Source organism: Pipistrellus kuhlii, unplaced genomic scaffold, assembly GCF_014108245.1.
Source record: "Pipistrellus kuhlii isolate mPipKuh1 unplaced genomic scaffold, mPipKuh1.p scaffold_m20_p_2, whole genome shotgun sequence".
Taxonomy (NCBI): domain Eukaryota; kingdom Metazoa; phylum Chordata; class Mammalia; order Chiroptera; family Vespertilionidae; genus Pipistrellus; species Pipistrellus kuhlii.
In genome coordinates this window covers 47,697,983-47,722,452 of record NW_023425515.1, presented here as the reverse complement: position 1 = coordinate 47,722,452, position 24,470 = coordinate 47,697,983, and the positions used below count along the sequence as shown (strand labels likewise).

The window sequence follows — 24,470 nt, the reverse complement described above, 5'->3', positions numbered from 1 at the left end:
TTAAAAATCAATAAAACATATTTTTTAAAAAAGACTTAACTACAACAGGACTGTCCGCACAGCCCACAAAGAGGTGCACCAAGAATGTCCACCTCAGGTAACTGGGAAGGCTGAGCCACTGGGCCCTAAAGGACACCTAGTACACAAAGCCACTCTTATCAACTCAGGGAAGCAGCCAAAACGCAGAGACAAAGAAACAGGTCACAAATGAAAAATGGAGGAAAGCAAACAATTGGATATAGAGTTCAAAACTATGATTATAAGGTTTTTCAAGAATTTTCTAGAAAAGGCCGATAAACTTAATGAGACCCTCAAGGATATAGAAAAAGACCAACTAGAAATTAAGCATACACTGACTGAAATAAAAAATAATATACAGAGATCCAACAGCAGACTAGAGGATCTCAAGAATCAAGTCAAATATTTGAAATACAAAAGAAACAAAAACCACCCAATCAGAAAAGCAAAAAGCAAAAAGAATCCAAAAATATGAAGATAGTGTAAGGAGCCTCTGGGACAACTTCAAGCATACCAACATCTGAATTATGTGATGCCAGAAAAAGAGAGAGAGAGAGCAAGATACTGAAAACTTATTTGAAGAAATCATGACTGAAAACTTCCCCTACCTGATGAAAGAAATAGACTTACAAGTCCAGGAAGTGCACAGAACCCTAAACAAAAGGAATCCAAAGAGGACCACACCAAGACACATCATAATTAAAATGCCAAGAGTAAAAGACAAAGAGAGCATAATAAAATCAGCAAGAGAAAAAACAGTTAGTCACCTACAAGGGAGTACCCATACGACTGTCAGCTGATTTCTCAACAGAAACTATGCAGGCCAGACTGGAGTGGCAAGAAATATTTAAAGTGACGAATAGCAAGAACCTACAACCAAGATTACTCTACCCAGCAAAACTATCATTCAGAATTGAAGATCAGATAAAGAGCTTCACAGATGAGAAAAAGCTAAAGGAGTTCATCACCACCAAACCAGCATTATATGAAATGCTGAAGGGTATTCTTTAAGAAGAGGAAGAAGAAGAAAAAGGTAAAGATAAAAATTATGAACAACAAATATATATCTATCAACAACTGAATCTAAAAATCATGTGAATAAAAAATCTGATGAACAGAATAATCTTGTGAATATAACAGAATCAGGGGCATAGAAAGGGAGTGAACTGACAATCCTCGGGAGAGGGGAGGAAGGGGTGTGGGGGTGCAGGAAGAGACTGTACAAAATTAATACACCTATGGATGAGGATGGGGGGGTGTAAAGGCATGGGGTGGAGTGGGGTGGGAATGAGGTAGAGAAGATTTATGCAGGAAAAAAGAGGAACAGCTGTAATAATCTGAACAATAAAGATTATATATATATATATATATATATATATATATATATATATATATGTTATCTTTAGCCTGCCAGAGGTCTGATCTTGTAATTATTAATCAGGTCCAGGCAACTGGCTTCCTCTGCCTGGGGCTTGCTGCTTATGGATAAAGGCTAGGTCTTTAGGTTGTAGATAATAGTGAGAGATATGATTTCTAGAGCTAGGATTTAAAACAGAATTTAATCAAAGTCATTGGGACCCTGGGTTTCACTATCATTGATAAGGAGTATGCAGATGGCAGTGTGCCCCCTTAAGTTTGTATGACACTGCAGTGCATACAAATGAGCAATATCATTTGAGGTTCCCAGGAGTTTGTCTTCCTGTCCGTGGGAGCGTGAGCAAGTGCAGTGCAGGGAGGGCTGGTGATAAATATGACTGAAGCCAAAGAATGTGGCTGGACAAGATTCTAGCTCCTCCAAGTTTATCCTTAACCAAACACAGTTTTTGTGTGAAACATCTGGCTCTCACAGACTGCTTGGGGGGTGGGGGAGGGGGGAGAGGCATGGATTCTGAGAGAAATAGGACTTCTATGAAAGAAGAGAACTAATATTGATGCGTATTGGGAATTGTGCCAAGCTGGTCACATGCATTATATATATACTAGGGGTCCAGTGCATGGAATTCATGCACAGGGGGAGGAAGGGCTCCTCAGTCCGACCTGCACCCTCTCCAATCTGGGACCCCACAGCGAATGTCTGACTGCCGGTTTGTGCCCGCACTTTTAACAGATGACAGCTCCATTGTTGTTTCTTTCTTTTCATGCCTAAACCTATCGGGATTAGTAGGTATTCAAAGTGTGTATACATTTTGGAGGGACACCCTGTATATCTCTAGTCAGCGGTGAAAGGAACCAATGGTGGATTTGGAACCCCCAGACAGGGGACCTCGCTCACTCCCCACATGTCTCCCCACTCCACTTCCCAACTTCGTGGGAAGCGGGAGAATCAATGTTTTCTCTCATTAACTCGGAAAAGCACATCCTGTCACCCGCTGCCTGGCAGGAGTGCTCTAGGCTCTAAGCGAGCAAGGCTCTGTCAGGGCTCCCAAAGTGCACATCCCTCCTCTGCAGTCACCCTGATTATCCCACCATTTTACTGAGTGGACGGAACTCTTCACCTCCTCTGGGTTCCTGATCTTGAACGCTGATCGCTGGCACCAAGCGAGGATGCCCTGCGCCCACCAGGTGTGTCTGCCCGTAACTGCTCCTGCCTCAGCACCTGCATTGGCCCCACGGAGGTGATCTTGTTGCTGCACTGGCCTCCGTGGGAACAGGGTGTCACCACTCTGCCCTGTGAGGGACGTAGGCATGCTGGGATTGATAGAAGTGCGGCAGAGGGGCGAAGGGGATGTCAGTCTGGCCCACCATGGTGGCTGTCCCTGCGATCACGCACTTCCTGGGCCAGGAGGTGGGACTTGCACAGCCACTCCCCGGCGCTGATGGCCTGCAGGTGCTACTTCAGCTTGGCCCCCAGGCCCCACTTGGCGTGCTCATGGCTGCCGCCGCTGCCACCACCTTGTGGGGAGTACAGACCACCCTCTCCTGGCCCACTTCCCCCACCCAGAGGCTCTCCACAGACTGCCCACAGGCCTGGTGCATCTGTCTTGAGTTCTGGTAGGAAAATACTTGTGAGTCAACTACTGGGGTGCCTGCAAGATTTCCCTGGAAGTCTATCCACAGGGAGCCACTGAAACACAAATAGTGTTTCATCTCAAAAGTTCATCCTCCCCCCTTTCCATGTGCTGTCCACAGGCCCAGAGTGGCCAGGGAGGGGCAAGACACCTGCCTTCCTTGCCTTGGCCCACAGGCCCTCCTCAGGCTTTCTGCCTGCTGCCCACAAGCCCGTGCAGGCAGGGTGGGGCAGAACGCCCGTGTTGTTGCCCTGGCGACATCCTGGCCCAGTCGTCGCCATCTTTGTCATGGAGTGATCTCAATTTGCACATTCCCTTCTCCTCCTCCTCCTCCTCCTCCTCCTCCTCCTTCTTCTTCTTCTTCTCCTTCTTCTTCTTCTTTTTAATAGATTTTATTGATTTTTTTACAGAGAGGAAGAGAGAGGGATAGAGAGCTAGAAACATCGATGAGAGAGAGTCATTGATCAGCTGCCTCTTGCACACCCCCTACTGGGTATATGCCCGCAACCAAGGTACATGCCCTTGACTGGAATCGAACCCGGGACCCTTCAGTCCCCAAGCCGACACTCTATCCATTAAGCCAAACTGGTCTCGGCTGCATATTCCCTTCTTATTGGCCGTTGGTGTTGCCATCTTTGTTGTGGATTGACAGTTAATTTGCATATTCCCTGCGTTGGGCATATTCTCTGTTTTCTGCCTCCCGTACTGAAAACGACAGGTTCTTGAGTGGAGGAGCTGGGAAATAAGAAATTAGAGAAAGAAAGAAGGGACAAGAGGCAGAAATAGATTCATCAAGCTGGGCCCTAGGTGGGCGCCACCTCTCTGATGGAGAGGCAGTCACCCCCACCACAGACAACACAGCACACTTATTGGTTTCCAAAGGGGAGTTTAAGGTCAAAAGGAGTTTCGGGTGTGCCCAGGTCCTATTCATCAAGATGTGGGTAAGCTTCTCATTTTTTGGTACAAGATTTAGCATATCAAGATCTGGTAAGTCAAGGTCTTATTTATTCCTCATTCCAAGCACATGGATAAAGATAAGAAATCAGTACTGATAACAGGATTCTGCCAGTGCCCTCGGGCTCAGCTGATAAGAATTAAAAGAATGTCCATGTGCCTTCTCAGGCGGCTCTCTACAATTCCCTCTTTATTACCTAGGTCCTAGGATATTTTAAATGGGCTTTATTTTTTTGGAGCAGTTTTAGATTCACAGCAAAACTGAGCAGAAAGTACAGAGATTCCCCCATCCCCCATCCCCAAACACACACACAGTGTCTGCCATTAGCCACATCCTGCAACAGTGTGGTCCCTGTGTTATAATTAATAATTCTTTGTTGACACATCCTTATCATGCATCATCTTTTTCTTTTCCAGTTAAGTAATAAAAATAGAGCATCAGCCTGCAGGCTGAAGGGTCCCAGGTTCAATTCCAGTCAGGGGCACTATTCTGAGTTGCAGGCTCCATCCCCAGTAGGGGGCATGCAGGAGGCAGCCGATTAATGATTCTCTGTCATCATTGATGTTTGTAGCTCCCTCCCACATCCTTTCTCTCTGCAATCAATAAAAGCATATAAACATATTTTAAAAGAATAATTCTTTGTTTATCTGACATTTAAATTCAAATTTAACCGAGCATCTTGTATTTTTATTTGCTAACTCTGACAACCCTCCCCAGGAGGCTCCTTGGTCCACCATCAGAGAGCCCCTCCCCTTTGGCAGACAGGAGAGGCCCCTTTGTCAACCTATGAAAGAGCCTGCTGAAGCCCCTCCTGGGCAATGAGCACCTGCTGGCCCTCCATTCCCACAACTTCAGAGGGCTGGTCAAGTGAACAGAGACATTGTGCCCTGTGGAGAAATGCTAGGAGCATCTCTATTCAAGCTGAAGTTTTGCCTCACCTGGCTCCATGTTGCCTGTAAAAATGCCTGGTACATCATTTCTGGAGTTCTGGGGTTCCATCCCCATCATCTCAGGTCCATGTTAAGAAGAGGTTTGAGCCGAAACCGGTTTGGCTCAGTGGATAGAGCGTTGGCCTGTGGACTCAAAGGTCCCGGTTCGATTCCGGTCAAGGGCATGTGCCTCGGTTGTGGCCACATCCCCAGTAGGGGGCATGCAGGAGACAGCTGGTTGATGTTTCTCTCTCATCGATGTTTCTAACTCTCTATCCTTCTCCCTTCCTCTCTGTGAAAAATCAATAAAATATATTGAAGAAGAAGAAGAAGAAGAAGAAGAAGAAGAAGAAGAAGAAGAAGAAGAAGGAGAAGAAGAAGAAGAAGAAGAAGAAGAAGAAGAAGAAGAAGAAGAAGAAGAAGAAGAAGAAGAAGAGATTTGAGCAGGGATGGGAAGCTGGCCCCTTTATCCTTGTTAGAGCCCAAAGTACTCTGCCTGCTCCCCTTCCCTTTGCAGTACCAATACCCACATTGTCTCTGGAGGTTCCTCTCTCTTAATCCCCCAACTACCTTTAAACACAAAGCCACAGGTGCTTCTTATGTTTGATGTGTTTTTACTTCCGTGGGGAAACATTTACTGAATGAGAAAAGTATTGATGGGAAAGTGACAAGGATTATTTTAGGAAGTTCTGAGAGTTGTGGTCCCTGCTCTGCAGTCCTTGGCTCACATGGACTTCTGCCTTCTCACTCCTCCTTGAGGCTGGATTCTGTCCCTACATGTTCCCTCTGAAGTCTTCAGACCAATAATCAACTAGCTTCTGGGGCTGGCTTGCCTCAAGTGGCCATCAGCGGACATCAGTCAGGGCCCTCCCAGTTTTGTGGCTGCCACAGGGGACTGGTCTTCCCATTACTATCTCCTTCCTTGTAGATGTAGATGGCAAATGGGGTAAAAGCACCTTCCCCTCTCATCCTCCTCCCAGCAGTGCCCAGGGCATAAGCGTGAGAGCTCCTGCGAAGTCAGTCCACTTGGCTCACAAAGTTGTCTTACCCAACACAGGCGCCAGCACCCATGGACCAAACCCTTCACTAACAATGAATCACACTGAAGTGTGTGGGGGTGGGGATTGAACCTCCAACCCAGTTAGGTGCCCTTGACCGAATCAAACCCAGGACCCCTCGGTGCATGGGCCAATGCTCTAAGCACTTGGCATACTGGCCAGGGCCATTATTTTAAAAATAAAATTAGATGATCATATCTGTGAAAAACTGGCAGTTTTATTTCTCCCTTCCCAATCTGCCAATCTGTATTTTTAACTTCCTTTCCCTTTTTCTTTTAGTATTTGAATTAGCTAAGACTTCCAGTATGATGTTGGAAAGCAGTGGTGAGTGGGGACACTCTTGCTTTGTTCCTGATCTTAGCTGAAAAGGTTTAAGTTTCTCACCATAGCTGTACATTTTTGTAGATGAAAAATGTTCAATTACAATTGATATACAATATATTAGCTTCAGGTGTATAGCATAATAATTAGACATTTTATGACTTACAAAGTGATCACCCCATCTAACACCATACAAACTTTTTAAATTAACCTGAGGAAGATCCTTTTTATTCCTAATTTGCTGAGAGTTTTGATCATAAATGGGTATTTTATTTTGTTAAATAATTTTTTGTTTGTTTTTCCTTTTGTTGATCCTCACATGAGGATATTTTTCCATTGATATTTAGGGAGAATGGAAGAGAGAGGGAAAGACAGAGAGAGACAATGATGTGAGAGAGAAACATCAATTGGTTGCCTCCTGGGTGAGCCTTGACCAGGGCCTGGGTCGGGGAGGAGCCTACAACCAAGGTACGTGCCCCTGACCAGATTCGAACCCAGAACCCTTTGGTCTACAGGCCAGTGTTCTATCCACTCAGTCAAACCGGTTAGGGCTGTTATATAAATGCTTTTTTTTTTTTTTGCATCTACTGAAATGATCATATGAAAAGATTATATTTCTTATTTAGACTGTTGATGTGATAGATTGCATTAGTTGATTTTGCATGTTGAACCAGGCTTGCATACATGAGATACATACTCCTTGGTTGTGATATATAATTCTTTCTATTCATTGTTGGATTTATTTGCCAATATTTTGTTGTGATGTATAATTCTTTCTATTCATTGTTGGATTTGATTTGCCAATATTTTGTTGTGATGTATAATTCTTTCTATTCATTGTTGGATTTGATTTGCCAATATTTTGTTGAGGAATTTTTGCACCTATCTTCATGAGAGCTATTGGTGAATGGTTTCCTTTTCTTATGATGTCTTGATATGGTTTAGTATTAGGGTAATGTTGGCTTTATAAAATGAGTTAGGAAATATGAGATTATAGAGAATTCTTAGAATTGATTCCTGAAATGTTTGATAGAAGTCACCAGGGAACCCATTTGAACTATGTGCTTAATTTTTTTCTTTTTTAATCCTCACCCGAGGATATTTTCCCATGATTTTTAGAGAGAGCAGAAGAGAGAGGGAAAGACAGAGAGAAATATCAATTGGAAAGAAACATTGATTGATTGCCTCCTGCATGAGCCTGGACCAGGGCTTTGGCCAGGGAGGAGCCTGCAGTCAAGGTACATGCCCTTGACTGGAATCAAACCCGGGACCCTTCAGTCTGCAGGCCAATGCTCTACCCACTGAACAAAACTGGGTAGGGCTGTGCTTAATTCTTTTTTTTTTAATGTTTTTTTTTAATATATATTTTATTGATTTTGTACAGAGAGGAAGGGAGAGAGATAGAGAGCTAGAAATGTTGATGAGAGAGAAACATCAACCAGCTGCCTCTTGCACACCCCCTACCGGGGATGTGCCCACAACCAATGTACATGTCCTTGACTGGAATTGAACCCGGGGCCTTTCAATCTGCAGACCGATGCTCTACCACTGAGCCAAACTGGTTTCGGCAATTCTTGATAAATGAAGACTGGAATGAAATGAATATGGCTTTATATGGACACATGATTACATTTTAGGGTATTTGGGGTATGTGAGTGTACATAGGAGAAGGTCTTCATCTGCTGGGAGATGTTTCTCTATGTAAAGCAGACAGTTCATCTGCTCAGATGAAAGTTCATGTTTCTATGGGAACTTCCTCTAATACTACTACTCATTCACTTACACGAATGAGCCTGAGCCCCTGGTTTGTATCATGTGAACTCCTTTCTTACCCTGTGGCCACACTTGATTGGACCAGAGATGAACAACTGGACCAATCACATTATCTTTTTAGGGACTTAGCGTTTAAGACCAAGAAGCCATTACCCAGTTTCTGCATAGAGCTGGGATCGAGGTGCCCAGGACACAGGAGCTGTGGACCAGTTGTGGGAGCTGTTACACAAGAGAGGCGCAAAGTCCTGTCTCCTAAGGGGGAAGGATGAGGTGGAAACTGATCTGGTTGCTGGGAACAAGGAGAGAGAGTGGGACTGAAGGATGGTAGGCTGGAGAAGCTCAGAAGACACTGCCTGGAACCCAGGAAAGGACAGAGAAACTGTGGGAGGTATCTCTACCCTCTCCTAAAGGGCCAGGCCCTGGCTTATGTTGGGGTGAGGGGAAGAAAGCGAAGTGGAGGCAGAAGCAAGGATCCAAGTCTGAGCTGGAGCAACTGAGCTTCCCAATGTGGAGTCCTGAGGGCTGAAACAGGACTGTGGCTAACGCACCTCTGCTCCTCCACCCTGTGCCCGGCCCTTTAGCCAACAGAGAAAAAATACCAAATGGAACCCACTGCGTTGGACACACAAAAAGTCAGAGAAATTTTATCTAAATAGAATTTAATTAGAAGTAAACTGGAGAGTTTTAGGTACAAATGCATTTTTGGTTTTTAAGTTAGAACCATCACCCCATTATTAAATCTGTGTGTGTGTGTGTGTGTGTGTGTGTGTGTGTGTGTGTGTGTGTCCTCCTTGTGGGTGTGTCTGTGTGAGAACCCATCCTTTTATGTAGTAGATTGTTAGGGTCTCTTCCAGTACCTCTGTGTAAACGGATAAGTTGTGCTCTTTATCATTATTCATTTCTGTTAGTCATTTTCCCTGAAGAATCCCAAGTCACTGTCGGTCATTTTCCTTTTCCCAATTGTCCCAAAGGTGCCAGGATGGAGGTGGGTGTGTCTGGGGTGGGTCTTGAGGTATCTTAGGCCACCGCTCCCACCTTGGGTGGAGGCTTCAGCTTTCTGAGTCCAGGGGGTAGGAGAACCGTGTCTTGGTGCACCAGAAGCGATGGGCCACAAACACCAGGGCCCCGAGCAGCAAGAGGGCGCCCAGGGCCCCAAAGAGAATCCCAAAGAAGGCGCCGAGTTTCATGCTCAGATGCTCACAGTGCTCGCCCCAGGGCGAGTAGATGGAGAAGGGCTTGCAGCTGGGGACAAAGAGAGGGAACACGTCAATAGAGGGGAGGCAAATGATAAGAATTCCTTCCTTTTTTATGGCAGCATAGTATTCCATTGTATAGATGTACCATAGTTTTTTGTTTTGTTTTTGATCCTAGATGGAATTGGAGAACATCATGCTGAGTGAAATAAGCCAGTCAATGAGAGAGAAACACCATATGACCTCACTCATTTATGGGTAATAAGGAACATTATAAACTGATGAACCAAAAGATAGATATAGAGACAGTAAAGCAACAAGCAGACTGTCAAATTACAGCAGGGAGGGTAGGGAGATCTGGGGGAGATAAGAGATCAACCGAAGGACTTGTATGCATGCATGTAAGTACAACCAATGGACACAAAACTCTGGAGAGGGAGGGCATGTATGGGGGGGGGGCAATGGTAAGATATGTACACAGATAATAATTTAATAAAAAAAATAGAGGGGAGGTGGGATGGAGAGGTGGGGTGAGGTGGTGGAGGCCACTCTCAGCCTCTGCATTTTCATCCCCTCTTGTGGTGGGGCCAGAGGAGGTTTTCCAAGGCAGGTAGGGCTTCCCTTTAGGGAACAAGGTTGAGTCAGCCCTGCGGTGATGCTGGAGAGAGGCCATCCGATAAACACAACCACGTGGTGTGTGAGAGGTCAGCTGCACCCGAGCAGCTGGGGGTGAGGGTGGGGGGAGGCGGGTCTGGAATTGCACTGGGGAGGAGGGTAGTCAGAGGGCACTCAGGTGACAAGGGGGCCCAGAGGGCATGGCCCTGCTCCTCCTTGGCAGGCAAGCAGCCTTGGCGCACTCCCCTCCAGGGGGCCCCTCGGACTGTTGATGAATCACGGGGACATAAGGTGCCAGTCTGAGAGGGCCTCCCCAGCCTGGTACTCTTAAGAAGGGCCAAGGCCCAGCCTAGACTCAAGACAAAGGGTCCCCTTTTCCCACAATGAGACAGCAAGGTGTCCATCCAAGAAGCAAAGGCATGTGTAAGAGTTTAACTTTGGAATCCATATACTACTTAACATGCTGGGTACCTTGGGCAGGGTCCTTATCATCTCTGAGCTGCAGTTTTCTCAAAAAACAAACAAACAAACAAACAAAAACCTACCTAGTAGCTAGTTTGAGGTAATATAGCACCTTTATTCTCCACACGGAGTGGGCACTCCCTTGTTTTATTTTCCATCATCCATTTTTTTCTTTCTCTGATCCCAGTTCTCAATTACACAGGGAACTATCGCTAATCTGCAGACATCCATTCTGGACCCCCTTGCGGTATCTTTCCCCAGCTTGGATTTCCCAGCACCACCCTCCGCCCCCTGCCCTCTGTTCCCATCCCGCTCACCTGCAGCGGGGCCCATCCGGCCAGTGCTGACACTGGCCTCCGTGCTCACAGTAGCCCTCACTGCATGGGGACACACACGTGAAGCCGCTCTGTGGGCTGTACACCAGTTTGTAGCCCTTGTAGCCATTGCATTTTAAGTAATTCTTCAGCGTGTCCACTTCCGCTGTAAGGTGGGAGACAGGTGAACAGCAAGAACATTTAACACCAAATCTATTCCTTTTTTTTTTTATTTTTATCAAGAATTCAATTTTACACCATTCAGAACTGAAATATCATTGCTGACATGTACACATAAGGAACTGTTTGACATTGAAATTGGATCTCAAAAGAACTGTTGGCCCAGAAAGAAACTCACTACAGACTGATTCATATGCCTTTCAGCATAAAATTATTGCTTGTCTCACTGCCCAGTTCTCTGTCTCACTCCCCAAATAGGGTGGGCCATTCCTTTCCTTCTCATCAACCTATCTCATCCCTGTTCCAGGATAGTCCGGGGCTGTGAGAGCTGAAGGAGACCTCAGAAATCCCACCTCATTTTCTATTTGAGTCCTCTCTCTTTGTTTCTTGGTTAGCCTGGCTAGAGGTTCATCTATCTTGTTTATCCTTTCAAAGAACCAGCTCTTGGTTTTGTTGATCTTATGTATTGTTTCTTTGGTCTCTATGTCATTTATCTCCGCTCTGATTTTTGTTATTTCCTTCCTTTTGCTTACACTGAGCTTTTCTTGTTGCTCCTTTTCTAACTCTTTGAGTTGTAGAGTTAAATAATTTGTTACCATTTTTTCTTGTTTTTTGCAATAGGCTTTAGGGATATGAACTTCCCTCTCAAAACTGCTTTTGCTGTGTCCCATAGATTTTGGATTGTTGTGCTTTCATTATCATTTGTTTCCAGGATGTTTTTAATTTCTTCCTTGATTTCTCTGGTAACCTAGTCCTTGTTTAATAACATGCTGTGTAGTCTCCATGTGTTTGATTTTTGGGGGTTATTTTTATTGTAGTTAATTTCCAGTTTTATGCCACTATGATCTGAGAAGATGCTTGATATGATTTCTATCTTCTTGAACTTGAAGAGACTTTGCCTATGTCCCAAAATGTGGTCTGTCTTTGAGAATGTCCCATGTGCACTTGAGAAGAATGTATATTCTGTGGCTTTGGGGTGAAATGTTCTGAAGATGTCGATTAATTCCATCTGGTCTAGTGAGTCATTTAGGATTGATATTTCTTTGCTGATTTTTGTTTAGATGATTTGTCCAAGGGTGACAGTGGGGTATTAAAATCTCCTACTATGATTGTATTGCTATTAATCTCTCCCTTAATTTTCTCCAGCAGTTTTTTGTTTGTTTGTTTGTTTTGTTTTTTTATGTATTTGGGTGCTCCCGTATTGGGTGCATATATATTTACCAGGATTATTTCTTCTTGTTGGATTGCTCCCTTTAGTATTATGAAGTGGCTTTCATTATCTATTGTTATGTCCTTCACTCTGAGATCTAATTTGTCAGATATAAGTGTTGCTACCCCAGCTTTTTTTCATTTCCATTCACCTGGAAAACCTTTTTCTATCCCTTCACCCTCAGTCTGTATGTGTCTTTTTTCTGAAGTGGGTTTCTTGTAGACAACAGATATATGGGTCTTGTTTTCTTATCCAATCTGTTACCCTATGTCTTTTGATTGGAGCATTTAATCCATTTACACTTAAAGATATTATTGATAGGTACTCATTTGATGTCATTTTTATTCTATACCCCTGTGTTCCTTCTTCGCTTCCTGTTTCTTTATTTTTACAGTAGACCCTTTAGCATTTCTTGCATTGCTGATTTGGTGGAGATAAATTCCTTTAGTCTTTTTTTGTCTGCAAAGCTCCTGATTACACCTTCAATTTTGATTGATAGCCTTGCTGGGTACAGTATTCTTGGATTCAGACCCTTCCTTTGCATGACTTTGTATATTTCATCCCATTCTGGCCTGATGAGTTTATGTTGAGAAATCAGTTGCTAGTCTGATGGGGGTTTCTTTATATGTAACTTTCTGTCTCTCTCTGGCTGCTTTTAAGATTCTTACTTTGTAGTTGGTGTTTGCCAATTTAATTATAATGTGCCTTGGCGTAGGTCTTCTGGGATTAATTTTGCTTGGGACTCTGTGAGCATCTTGGATTTGTGTGGGTTTTTTCTTCTCTATCTCAGGAAAGTTTTCTGTCATTATTTCTTGAAATACTTTTTCCATGTCTTCCTCAGTTTCCTTTCCTTATGGAACCCCTATTATTCTAATATTGTTTTGTTTTGTATTGTCCCAAAGTTCCCTTGGGCTCTCCTTTAGCTTTTTAATTTTTTTCCCCCCAGAAGCTGCTCTAATTGGGTATTTTTTTCCATCTTGTCTTCTAGCTCACTGATGCGGTCCTCTGCTTCTTCTAGTCTACTCTTGATGCTTTCTATTGAGTTCTTCATAGTAGCGATGCCATTTTTCATTTCTTCTTGGTTCATCTTCATTTTCTCTTGGTTCTTCTTCAATTCCTCTTAGTTCTTCTTCATTTCCTCTTGTTTCTTGATCATATCATCAAATTTCTCTTCCATTCTTTTTAGCCATCCTATGATCATTACTCTGAATTCTTGCTCTGGTAGGTTGCTTGCCTCTAACTCATTTACTTCCTTTTCTGGTGATGTCTGCTTTTCTTTCATGTGCGGGCTATTTCTTTGTCTCCCCATGGTCTCTCTTTTCAGGATGTCTGGTTATGTGGTTCTCCTTCTCCTTTCCGTGGGTGATTGAAGAACTCCCTTGAATCCACGAGTTTGCGCCAATTGGGGCATCACAGCTGCTTGATGGTCTCCTCTGATGTGGATTTTCCAGGGCACAGAGAAGATCCTCCTTTCCTGGTAAGATGGCGCAGCCTTCCCTCTGAGCCCGTAACTCCGGGAGAGGTCTCCGCCGCTGGAGTGCTGGCTGCTTGGTTAGGAAATCCTGTCCAGGGGACCCTTCCTTACCTTCCTTTAGAGTTCCACTGCCCCTTAGCTGCCAATCAATATTCCCTGAGCGACTCAGACGCTGCTTCTATCTGTTCAGTCGCCATCTTGTCCCCCCTCCTCCCATCTCGTTTTCTAGATGGAGGTGTTGGGGCCTGGGCTGGAAATGGCTTTTGCAAAGGATCACACCCTTTGGGGGAGAGGATATCTCTGCCCCCCGCACTGAGTCTTCAGCCTTTCACATAAGGTCCTCCAGCTGGAGGGCAAAAGCAAAAGATGTCTGTGTTTATGCATATCAAGCACAGTGCTATTTCAACAAAACTCAATAACAATTTTTTGAAAAGAAAGTAAACTGTTAGCTGCAGTGGTTAAGGACGCAGAAGCTAGGATACTTGTCCTATGAACCTGAACAATGGACTTATCATGTTGGATCTGTTCTTGGATCCAGAAGGCTGGCTTTGTGTGGGCTACATTTCTGCAACAGGGGCTCCCCCCTGTGTACCTCCTCCCTCAGCTCTTCCTGGCACTGTCCCCAAGATGGTGACTCACAAGCTGTCCGATTGCGCACGTCTCTCCTGGAGACAGGGTAGAAGATCACGTCGTTCCTGGGCTCGTCACTTTTCCTCCCTCTCTCTGGTGGGGCCTGCAGTAAAAATGCCTCTACCACTGCGTCCAGCAGCTGGGTGTTCAGGAAGTGGATGACGGGACCCTGAGGGCGGTACTGGAACTCCGAGATGACGCTCCATTGTTGCAGGGAGTTCCTTCCTGCTGGACGGCTGCTGTGTGGGAGGGGAAGAGTGAGGGGCTGAGGGGTGAGTGGTGAGGGGTAAGAGGGGGGATTTGGGGACCAGGCAGGAACAATCCCACTTACATTTTTTGCACTCTGCTGTTCCTGAGAAAGGCCCGCACATCCAGGTTCTCCAGCCTGTAGGCAACCTAGGGCAGATGGTTGGGGGTAATCGGGGTGGGGGTGAGACCCAGTCCAGAGAGGAGATCTGCTTTAATGCACTTATTCATCCCTGTCTGTCACCATCTTAGAATGTGAACCCCAGGGCCCCATCTCCTCCATTTCTGCATCCCCACACCCTAACCTAGCCCCACGACTGGCATGAGTCCCGGTTTGATAAGTGTGTTGGTGAGTGAAGGACTTAACGTATCTCCCCCGACCCCAGCCTCCTATTACAAGGGGAGAACCTGAAATGAATGGCCCCCACTTCGCCTCTGATCCCTGACGCACCCACTCATTCTCTCCCCACATGTATACTCAATATGGATTATGTTTAGGCAGACTTAGGGGATGTCAACGTGATTTAGGAACAGTCCATATTCCAAGGCCCATAGTCTGTGTAGTAGACAAATGCCCACAGGTTTTACCAGAGCGAAGAGTGCTATGGTGGTGGTGGTGGTACTTAAGTAATAGTAATTATTATTCTGATTTTGAGCACATGTTTCAGCTACCACGTTAAGTACTTTACCTACATTATTATTTAAACCTTGACACAACCCATTGCTATAGGTATGATTATTCTATTTTTATAGATGAGACATCAAATAATTTGTCTAATTATTATACCAGGTCCAATGGGTGGTAGAGCCTGGATTTGAACCCAGGTAAGTCGGATTCTAGAGCTCCAATAACTCAACCACTGCGTTACTTTGCCTGTAATTGAGGAATGGACAGGGGATGGGAGCCAAAAAGAGGGAGCCCTCAGGTCCCTGTGGAAGTCAGAGAAGGCTGCCTGGAGGTGAGAGACCTTGTATTTCTTCCATATAATACCCAAGTGCAGGTCTCAAAGGATTCTCAGATGGAGAGGCAGGGGTGACTCAGTCACCCTAGACTGTTCATGTCAACTTGGCCATTTCAAACCCCCTCAGAGAGCTCTGTCCTGCAGCTTCCTGCCTTCCTCACCCCAGGCCTTTTCTGAGTTAGAAGGCTTCTATCTCCCTTGGCAACTGAATCTAGATGGATGAGGTAGATGCAGAAAGCACAAGTGATGGCTAAGACCCTGCCCTGAACCTGCCAGGATCCTCCTTCCCACTCGGAGCCACCTGCAGTACTAACCGAAGCGTTCACTTCTGCTTCAGTGGCGTTTTCTTCTTCCCTGAGAATGAGCTCGATTGTTCTTAAAGGGAACGCTGGAGATGGGAGAAACAGATTTATAGTCACTTTCTGGGTTTACCCAGACTTACCCACAGAGACCATTGGGCCAGTCTAGGGAGACTGTCCCATTCTACAGTGATAGAGCAGGAGAAGTGGCCAAGTCTGCTGACCCTCACCTCAGAGCTCATTTGACTATGATCAGGGGTCCCCTGGCTCTCTTCTAAGTGAGCCATAGGGCCACTTTTAGTCTTTTATCAGAAGACCACTCAAGCCTGTTTTTCATGCTGCCCCACCAGCTCTCCTAGCCTACAACTTACCACCACCCCTCAAAAAATATGAAATTCTGTCCTGTGTGTTTAAGAAACTTTCCCCTGGCCCCCAAGAGAGAGAATGGTGGTGAGGGTGGTGGGGGCATCTGGTGAGACCTCGATAGGTAGTTGGAGTGAAGTTGTTCCCAGCCAGGAAGCAACGGTCGTCTGTGAAGGCTGGGGGGCAGGTGCAGGTGGGCTGGCAGCCCGGAGTCTGGGAGATGTAGCAGTGGCCGCGGTTGTAGCAGTAATTCACGGGGCAAGACTTGTTCTGACACTGTTCCAGATCTGCAGAGAGAGCAGAGGTCAGCAACACCAGGGAGCCCCCAGCCCATGGAGAGCTGCTTCTAGGACAGCCTGGTTTCTTTCCCCCAAAGCCCACTCAATCAATGTTCTGCCTGTGGGCCACTCTGAACCCCAAACTATCCTTCTCCCTTCTCCAGGCACTTCTCTACTGAAAAGTCTTTTTCTCCCGCCAGGTAGATGTTCGCCCACTTCTGCTAAGGGAAGAGGCGTGTGTCAGTCCCTCCGCATCAGGAGAGGACCCAGAAGGCTTTCCCCACATCTATCCCCTCTTCTGCCTTTATAAGGCTGCGGTTCTACCCACTCTGGCCTCTGCGCAGGTTTCATTTGAGCTTCGTGGAGGCCTCAGTGTGACTTCTTTCCCTCGTCATGACTCCATTCGCTTAGAAGTCAAGGAACAGATAGCGGCAGCAGGACCCAAAGGGAAAACGAGGCACCCCTGCCACCAGATGCCCACGACAGCCCCTCCGAATGTCCCGATGTGGGATGTGAAGACTTACATCTCTGAAACGCCACTTTGCCTTTGGCTCCCTGTCTCTGCCAGAAGCCCCCTCTCTTCTCCAGGCCACCTTCAGCCTTTTGCCCTGGGCTTTCCCAATCAGTGACTCAGGCCTGCTCTGCCCTGGCCTCTCCCCCGGGCCTCCATAATCTCTTCCCCTTCAGCCTCACGCCCAACCATGCAAACCTTACCCCCTTACTGCACCCACTATGTTGAACATTCTAAATACTCGCTAGAAAGGGGAGAGACATGGTTTGCTTCATGGCGATCCTAGACCGCCTCGGTATCACCTGTCCCCAAAACCTTTTCCTCCCCGGCCCGTTCCCAGCTCACCTGTGCAGTGACGCCCATCCCCAGTCAGGTGCGGGGGGCAGGGATCGCAGCCCCGCCCCGGAATACACTTCACACCCGGGAAGCACTGCTCGTCACAGGGGTCCTTGGAACGCTCGCAGTACTGGCCGAAGGTGGTGTTGTCGCACTGGCAACTGGCCACCTAGAATGGGTTGCTGATCACTGGGCAGCCAGGAGGATGAACCATTAAGGGCATCTGGGTGTTTCAGTACTGACCCTCCAGTCTGTGCACCCATGGGACCTGAGACCTTGTCTTGTTTCTGCCCGTATTTATTTATTTATTTATTTATTTATTTATTTATTTATTTAAAGGTTCTACACAAGTCCCCACCACATATATATTTTATATATATATAAAATTGATTTTTTTACAGAGAAGAAGAGAGAGGGATAGAGAGTTAGAAACATTGATGAGAGAGAATCATCAATCAGCTGCCTCCTGCACATCCTCTACTGGAGATGTGCCCGCAACCAAGGTACATGCCCTTGACCGGAATCGAACCTGGGACCTTTCAGTCCGCAGGCCGATGCTCTATCCACTGAGCCAAACCGGTTTTGGCATGCCAGTATTTATTGAGCACCTTCTTGACTAGGCCCTGGGCACTTGGTCTCTACCCCACTTACTTCCCTGAGTCTTTCTTTCCCTACTCCTCTGTCTGCCTGGCTTCTACCCCACATGCTCTGCCTCTTCCTTCTTACACCATGCCTCTTTGCCCGAAATCCTCTTTAGAGTAGGACAGAGCTAAATAAATATTCTGCCATCCATTGAAAAAGGAACCCCCTGAAAGCTGCCATTTCCTGCTCCTCATCCCCTTGCTGACTCCCAAACCAAGAAGACAGAGCCTCACGATGCAGCGCCAGGAGAACACAGTAAGCAGAACAATGGCACAGGGAAGGTTGAGGTTCAGGAACCTCATCAAGCTCCCTGGTCTCTCTTTTCTGACCCATCTACTGAGAAGACTCTGGAAATCTCCCTGAAATTTGACTCCCCAACACCTTTACTTCTAAGACTGGGAATTCTGGGATCTCTAGAATAACACATTGACTTTAACCTCTGTTTTCCGACTCTATATTTCCCCCCCTTTTCCAGCCCCTGGACTCCCCACCTCTCTTCCCAGCACCATGGTGATGAGACCCCAGAGGGAAATGGCTGTGTGGGACCTAAGCCACCTTATTAAAGGCTGCCTGTGTGTGAGCCAGGCACAGAGCCCCAGAGCACTTCCTGTGTCTGAAGAGGGGAGAGTCTGGAGCTTGGGATCAGTGTAGACTCGTGCCCGGGGACCACACTCTCCCACCCCACTCCTCAGTGCCTAGTTTCAGAAACATGGAACCAAAGGCCAGGAGGGACACTAGGAAAGCCCGAGCTGGAAGTTCCCTGCCAGCCTGACAGAGTGGGAGCCGGAAGACAAAAATTCAATTGAGCTATAAGCAGCAAAGAAAATCCTATTTCTCACCCGAGTAAGTTTGTGGCCTGAGCTTGGTATCTGCTCTACTCACCTACCTCAGTTCCGCCCACCTCCCAACACACATTGCCACAGAGGGGCTTTGATATCCCTTCAAATTCCACTTCCTTCCCCCTCCAAAATGGAAACCTCCTTCTCACCCTCCTCCAGCACTCACCTCCAGGGAGGAATTGCCCACCCGTCTGGTCTGGTTGTATAAACACTGTTCCTCTCCCTTGCAAGAACAGACCACGGTCTGTGGCTGGAGTACAGATGCTAAGTTGTCCTTGACATTTCTTGCTAGAATCTCCAGAGTGAATGGTTCCAGCGAGTTTGGTGTCCAGAGCAGTGTCCCATTTTCTGCCCCAAGGAAGATGACGTCATTGAGAGGTGGAAGCCTTGATTTCTCTGCCATCTGACACGTCTTGGCATCTAATACCCTAAGAGCTGAGGCTGGAATCCCCCACTTCCCTCAGACCACCCTTCAACCTCACCAGGCATTTCCTCAGGCGAGGCTGGTTTTCTGGGGTGGATACGCTCCAAGCTGGAGCCCAACTAACTGAGTGTAGGGTGGGACTCCAAAGAGGGGAAGGCAGTTGATCCTGAAGAAACCCTCAAAGAGCAACCTGCCTAGGCCTGCACCAGGACGGGGCATCCGGAGGGCTTGGAGGGTGTAGGCCAGATCCTCCGGGCACATCCCCGCACTGCACTGCAGGTCATGCTGGCCTCACCTTCACAGCAGCCCCGTCCCTTACCCTGATGACTTGCCCACCCTCTCACTTCCCGGATCTTTGACCAGCCACCCTTTCAGACACCAGACTGCAGTGAAACAGTGCTACATATTACAGGACTCCTCCGATCAAACCAGTCTTACGTTACTGAAGAAAACAGGAAAATCTCCTTAAGCATTCTTACCAAAGCATTCTTACCAAAAAGCTTGAAGTCCTTCCTGTAGTTGTTTCGCAGTGTGAATGTGACGTCCTCAGAGCTGCTGTGGTATTTAATCCGCTCGGTGTTCCCCCAGTAGGCACGCACCATTTGGGGACCCTCAATAGAAGGTGGGTACTGATCTGGAACACAAAGAGGAGGTTTGGAGCCCAAGGCAGGACACTCTCTTGCCCTGTGGGCCTCCTCTCTCTTTCTCCTGGCTTGTGTGAGGACTGTGACCCACCTCTGGAAGTATCTGCTCTCAGACCTATGCAGAGCAGGCTGGGATTGTACTGCCCACCTGGCCAAATCTTTATTCTCTCTTTATCTTTTCCCCAAATGGGATTCATTTCATGTTCTTTCCTGTTAAGCTGAGCTTGGTGTGAAGTGAATCCGAAAACAGATTGTTTAGACCATCACAGAGTTTTACCTTGGGAAGAGGGCTGAGAACAGTGAGGGTATATCTAAGTGGGCATTGCATTTTTTTAGGAAATAGGGAGTTACATTTTTTCACTGGTATCTTTTTTTCTTTTTCTTTTCTTTTTTTTTTTTTTTATAAGCCTTGCTATTTCCATTTCATTTTTTCTTCATTCATTTATTCATTCATTCAGTCACTTACGTATTTATTGAGCACCTACTGTATGGCTGGCACTATTCTAGGTAGTGAGGACACAATAGTAAACAAAAAATACAAAAGATACCAATAAAAATTAGAAAATATGTTTGATGGTTATAAATGCTAAGGAGAAAACAATAAAGCAGGCAAAGTGAGCAGGGAGCGTGGGTGAATGTGAGATTTTAGACAAGAAAGGTAGCATTTAATTAGAGACTTGAAGGAGGCGAGGGGCAAGCCTGTGGCTGTCTAGGGGAAGGGCACTCCCGGCAAAGAGAACAGCCTGTGTGGATCTCAGAGTTGAGAGTGAGCCTGGCGGACACAATGAAGCCAGTGGCGCTGAAGTGGAGTGAGCCGAGTGGGAGTACGAGGAGATTTCAAGAGGCAAATTAGATACGGCTTTGAAGGTCATCATAAGAACAGAGTGGGCTAAGGAGCAGCTGGTTGTGGAACGAACCAGAGCAACAGAGGCCAGGCCCGGAGCAGCCAGGCCCGAAACAGCTCGCTCCTCGCCTGCCCCTGCCCCACGGCTGCCTCTCAGACATGGCTGGAAACTTTTGTGGGAACTTGAGGGTCTGCTGAATCAAGTGATGAAGGTTTAGATCTGGATGTGTTGAGTTAGTATAGGGCTGGGTGTTGATCTGTGAGTGCCTTGGGTGGGGCCTGGATGAGGCTGGTTGACCTATTTGGAAATGTCTTTTGTGTGAAATGTATCATTGGGCATGTGGTGGTATTATTGATATGAGAAAATGCTAAGTAACTGATTTTCTATCTGAAAAGGGATTTACTATCGGGGAAAGGAAGGGAGGAAGAGACTGAACATAAACTGTGCACCTATGGATGAGGACAATGGGGGATGGGGAGGGGACAGAGGGTGGGGTGGGAACCTGGTGGAGGGGGGAAGAAATGAGGAACCTTTGTAATAATATGAACAATAAAGATTGATTTAAAAAAAAAAAAGAACAGAGTGGGCTGGGGAATCATGGGAGGGTTTGAGCAGTGGAATGTGTGAGTCGAAGAACCTGGTAAATGTATAAAAAAACAACAACTGTGTAGCTTATAGGGGTGTTACGCAAGGGGGCTCATCATCTGCCCCCTCACTCTGAAAATGCCTCTCGGGGCCTCGTGCCACTTACTGAGGGTGTGGTTCATCTGCTGGTGTCTTCTAAAGAACGTAAGAGTGTCCCGTCCAGTCTTTGTGTTTCCTGTGGCCAGGGTGTCATAGATACATTGTTCATCTCCATTACACTGAGAGGTTAAATTTCCCAAGGAGTTGTTTTTCAAAAGTTGGGAAAGGAAGACAGGGGTGAAGTTGGAAGGCAGAGGGTCCTCCCTCTTGCCAAGGAGGCTTGTTCCGTTGATTTCCCCTATAACACACAAAGTTCGATGGTGGTGGTATCAGGGGTGGGACCCCAGCTGTATTTCTTCAGTGTCCACCCCTTACTCTTGCTTCATGTGGCTTGAGGTAGGTGGTGTATAAAAGGCCAGGTTGACTTCTGAGTCTGAAAATCCCTGCTGTAGTGACTGAGAGCCACTTCCTTCCCTCATCCTCTCTTCCAGGTAGAGAGGCCCGGGTAGGAGTGGGGTGGAGGGGACAAGTCTGGGGTGGCACCAGAATCCTCCTAAATTTTCCACCACCCCCTCCTCTCACAAAGGACAGAGGTCTGGTTCCCACAGGCCGGGGAGAGACATCCCAGCCCTGTCCCATCTACCCCCAGCACTCTGAAGCCCAGACTCACAGGTCATTCCATAGTGAAAAAGCATCTCTTCATCGCTCTGTTGGGGTAAGGTGGTGCCATTGGGCATCTTGAAGTCATCTCCTGGATTATTGTTCCAGACCCCTGAGGGACAGAGTAGGAGGTTGGCCTCCCTGGGACTGTGGTTCTCCCCACCCCCTGGGAAGCATCCAATGGAGCACACTCAAGATGTGAGGAGGAGCAGGGGCCCAGGAAGCCTCTCTCTGTTGATCTGTTCTTGGTTCAGGCCTCTAGGAGGAGGGTAAAGGATGGACCATCACCTCAGAGCCCACCTTTCTGCTTCAGGGAGAGAGGAGGGAGGAGAAAGAGGAGGGAATGGAGGTGATGGGGGGAGAGATGGGAAAGTGTGAGGTGTGGGAGGAGAAGGTGGCTGCTGACTCCACCCTCCTCAGAGTCCATGCTGGATGCTCCCTTGGCTGCCCTGGAAGTGGAGCTTTGGGAGGATGGGAAGTGAGACTCAAAGGCAGCTGAAGAGGTCCTTGTCCTTCCCTGCCCCTCTGTGGCCCCAGGGTTCTGTTCCACGGAGGCTGAGAAAAGGACATGCAGCCTGGGATGTCCATAGGCCAGTGGGCAGGGAACCACCTGGGGTGGGGGTAGGATCGGAGTTCCTGTGTGGCCACTTCCTCAGAGCCAGGGTCCTGCCTGTGTCTTACCCAGGAGGCCCTCGGTGCGGTCTCGGTACTCCTCTGGGAGGCTGCAGGAAGCATGGAGGATGTTGGAGAGAGCTGTCACTGAGACGACCACTGTGTCATCTAAGCTGGCGGACACCAGGGAGCCATTGCGGGTCATTACAACTCCAGTGGTGTTGAAGGTTCCCTGGTCTAGAATGTTGGGAGACAAGGTGAGGAAGAAACCAGCATTAGTCCCTGTCGGCCCAAGCCTTGGCGGTAATGAACGTTCAAGAAGCAGAGGGACACTGGAAGCAGCTCTGGGATGTCCTGCAGGCGCCTTCTCCAGTGGCCCCCAAACCAAACTCACAGGATACCCCTCAAGGCCACAACACCCACTTCTACCAGGGGCCTGAAGACAGGGGCTGCCCCAGGAAGGCTGTCACAGCACTGGAGGAAGGAGGGAAATGAGGAGGGGACGTTCAATGACCGGCTCCTGGGTGAAGGAGCTGCTGGGCACAGACGCTGAAGCAGGGGTGGCCACCACTCTCCTCTGCCCCAGCGCCGCCGCCACCATACCCCACCACACTGCTCCCAATCGCAGGGCACCCTCTGAACCCTCCCGGCTTCCCCAGCCTACCTCCAAATGCCACCATCTGGTTATTGAGCTGCACGCGGACTGTGTCATTGGGCCCAAGGAACCACTGAACCTGGAAGGAAATGGGAGGAGGACTCAGGCTGACCTGTAGGGAAGTCCGGGGGCCGAGAAAGGAGGCTGCGAAGAGCTTAGAACCTGAGCTCTGGGCAAAGATGAAGGTGATGGAGCGGGTGGCAGCGAGGTTTTCCTGCCTAACACCGATGGAGTGCTTAGCATGAGCCAGGCTCGGAGCTAGGCACATTTCTTCAGTGACCTCATTAAAATCTCACATTTCTTTTCTTTTTTTTTTTTTTTTAAATATATTTTATTGATTTTTTACAGAGAGGAAGGGAGAGAGATAGAGAGCTAGAAACGTCGATGAGAGAGAAACACCGACCAGCTGCCTCTTGCACACCCCCTACCGGGGATGTGCCCATAACCAATGTACATGCCCTTGACCGGAATCAAACCTGGGACCCTTAAGTCCACAGACCAACGCTCTACCACTGAGCCAAACCAGCTTCGGCTAAAATCTCACATTTCTTAGGTGGCCTCATTGAAATCTCACATTAGGTAATATTACTATCGCCATTTTACTGTAAGGAAACGAAGGCACTGGAAGTTTGGTCATCTCTTCCAACTAACTGTTGAAGCCTGAATCCTAATCTTGTGTCTCTGGGGTTGACTCTCAGACCACACTGGCAGGAGGCATTCTCCCTCCTTCCTCCCCCTCCCCTTCCTTCTTCTCATCCTCCTCCTGGGGTGGCACCAGAATCCTCCTCAGAGTCCATGCTGAAGGTCCCTGAGAGCTCTCTGTGAGGGGGGCAGGGATGTCTAGCGCCCCTGCTTCACTCACGAGGATGGGGTCCAGGCTGCTGGAGTTGTATTGAGCGGCAAAAGCAATGAAGTTGGTGGCTTGGGCAGAGCCGGTCTGGGCCGTGCGGCCCTGCAGCAGGAAGGAGGAGTTTCCATCTGCGGCCCTGACCAGCAGGAAGTCCCCCAGCCCATTGAAGGTGTAGCTGGCATTATCTAAGGTGGTGATATGGGGGTCCCCGAACATCCAGGCTGGAAAAGAGAGATGACACACATATTGGCACGGCGGAGGAGGGAAAGGTCTAAGATTCCCCACGGCCCACATGTGGGCATTTATCCAGGTGGATGCAAGCCTGGGAGTCGTTCATGGCTTGCAGAATCCTCTGTGCCCCCACCACACCCAGGCCTGCTCATTATCTCCCCCTTCTCCCCAGTCCTACCCCTTCCCCAATGCCATGGACAAAGCTCCTCTGTTTGCCATCCACGGGACACCAGAACCATCTTCACCTTC

The 24,470-nt window shown here is 47.6% G+C and overlaps 1 protein-coding gene across 2 annotated transcripts in view; it reads right to left on the bottom strand.

Annotated features, from left to right (window-relative positions):
- Positions 1-8,701: 8,701 nt before the first annotated feature.
- MUC4 (mucin 4, cell surface associated) overlaps positions 8,702-24,470 on the bottom strand; it is a 63,101-nt gene continuing 47,332 nt past the window's right edge. Inside the window, exons 12-25 of one of the 2 annotated variants that reach the window (XM_045583889.1) lie at positions 24,003-24,211; positions 23,150-23,219; positions 22,555-22,722; positions 21,884-21,985; positions 21,281-21,511; positions 19,534-19,674; positions 18,783-18,964; positions 17,145-17,304; positions 16,127-16,297; positions 15,663-15,736; positions 14,472-14,536; positions 14,150-14,376; positions 10,650-10,812; positions 8,702-9,304 (exon numbers count right to left, since the gene is read on the bottom strand). In XM_045583889.1, coding sequence (XP_045439845.1) covers positions 9,112-9,304; positions 10,650-10,812; positions 14,150-14,376; positions 14,472-14,536; positions 15,663-15,736; positions 16,127-16,297; positions 17,145-17,304; positions 18,783-18,964; positions 19,534-19,674; positions 21,281-21,511; positions 21,884-21,985; positions 22,555-22,722; positions 23,150-23,219; positions 24,003-24,211 — 2,156 coding nt within the window. In that variant the 3' untranslated portion in view covers positions 8,702-9,111. Of the gene's footprint in view, positions 9,305-10,649; positions 10,813-14,149; positions 14,380-14,471; positions 14,537-15,662; positions 15,737-16,126; positions 16,298-17,144; positions 17,305-18,782; positions 18,965-19,533; positions 19,675-21,280; positions 21,512-21,883; positions 21,986-22,554; positions 22,723-23,149; positions 23,220-24,002; positions 24,212-24,470 lie in introns of both variants that reach the window. The other variant, XM_045583888.1, reaches the window with a different exon arrangement.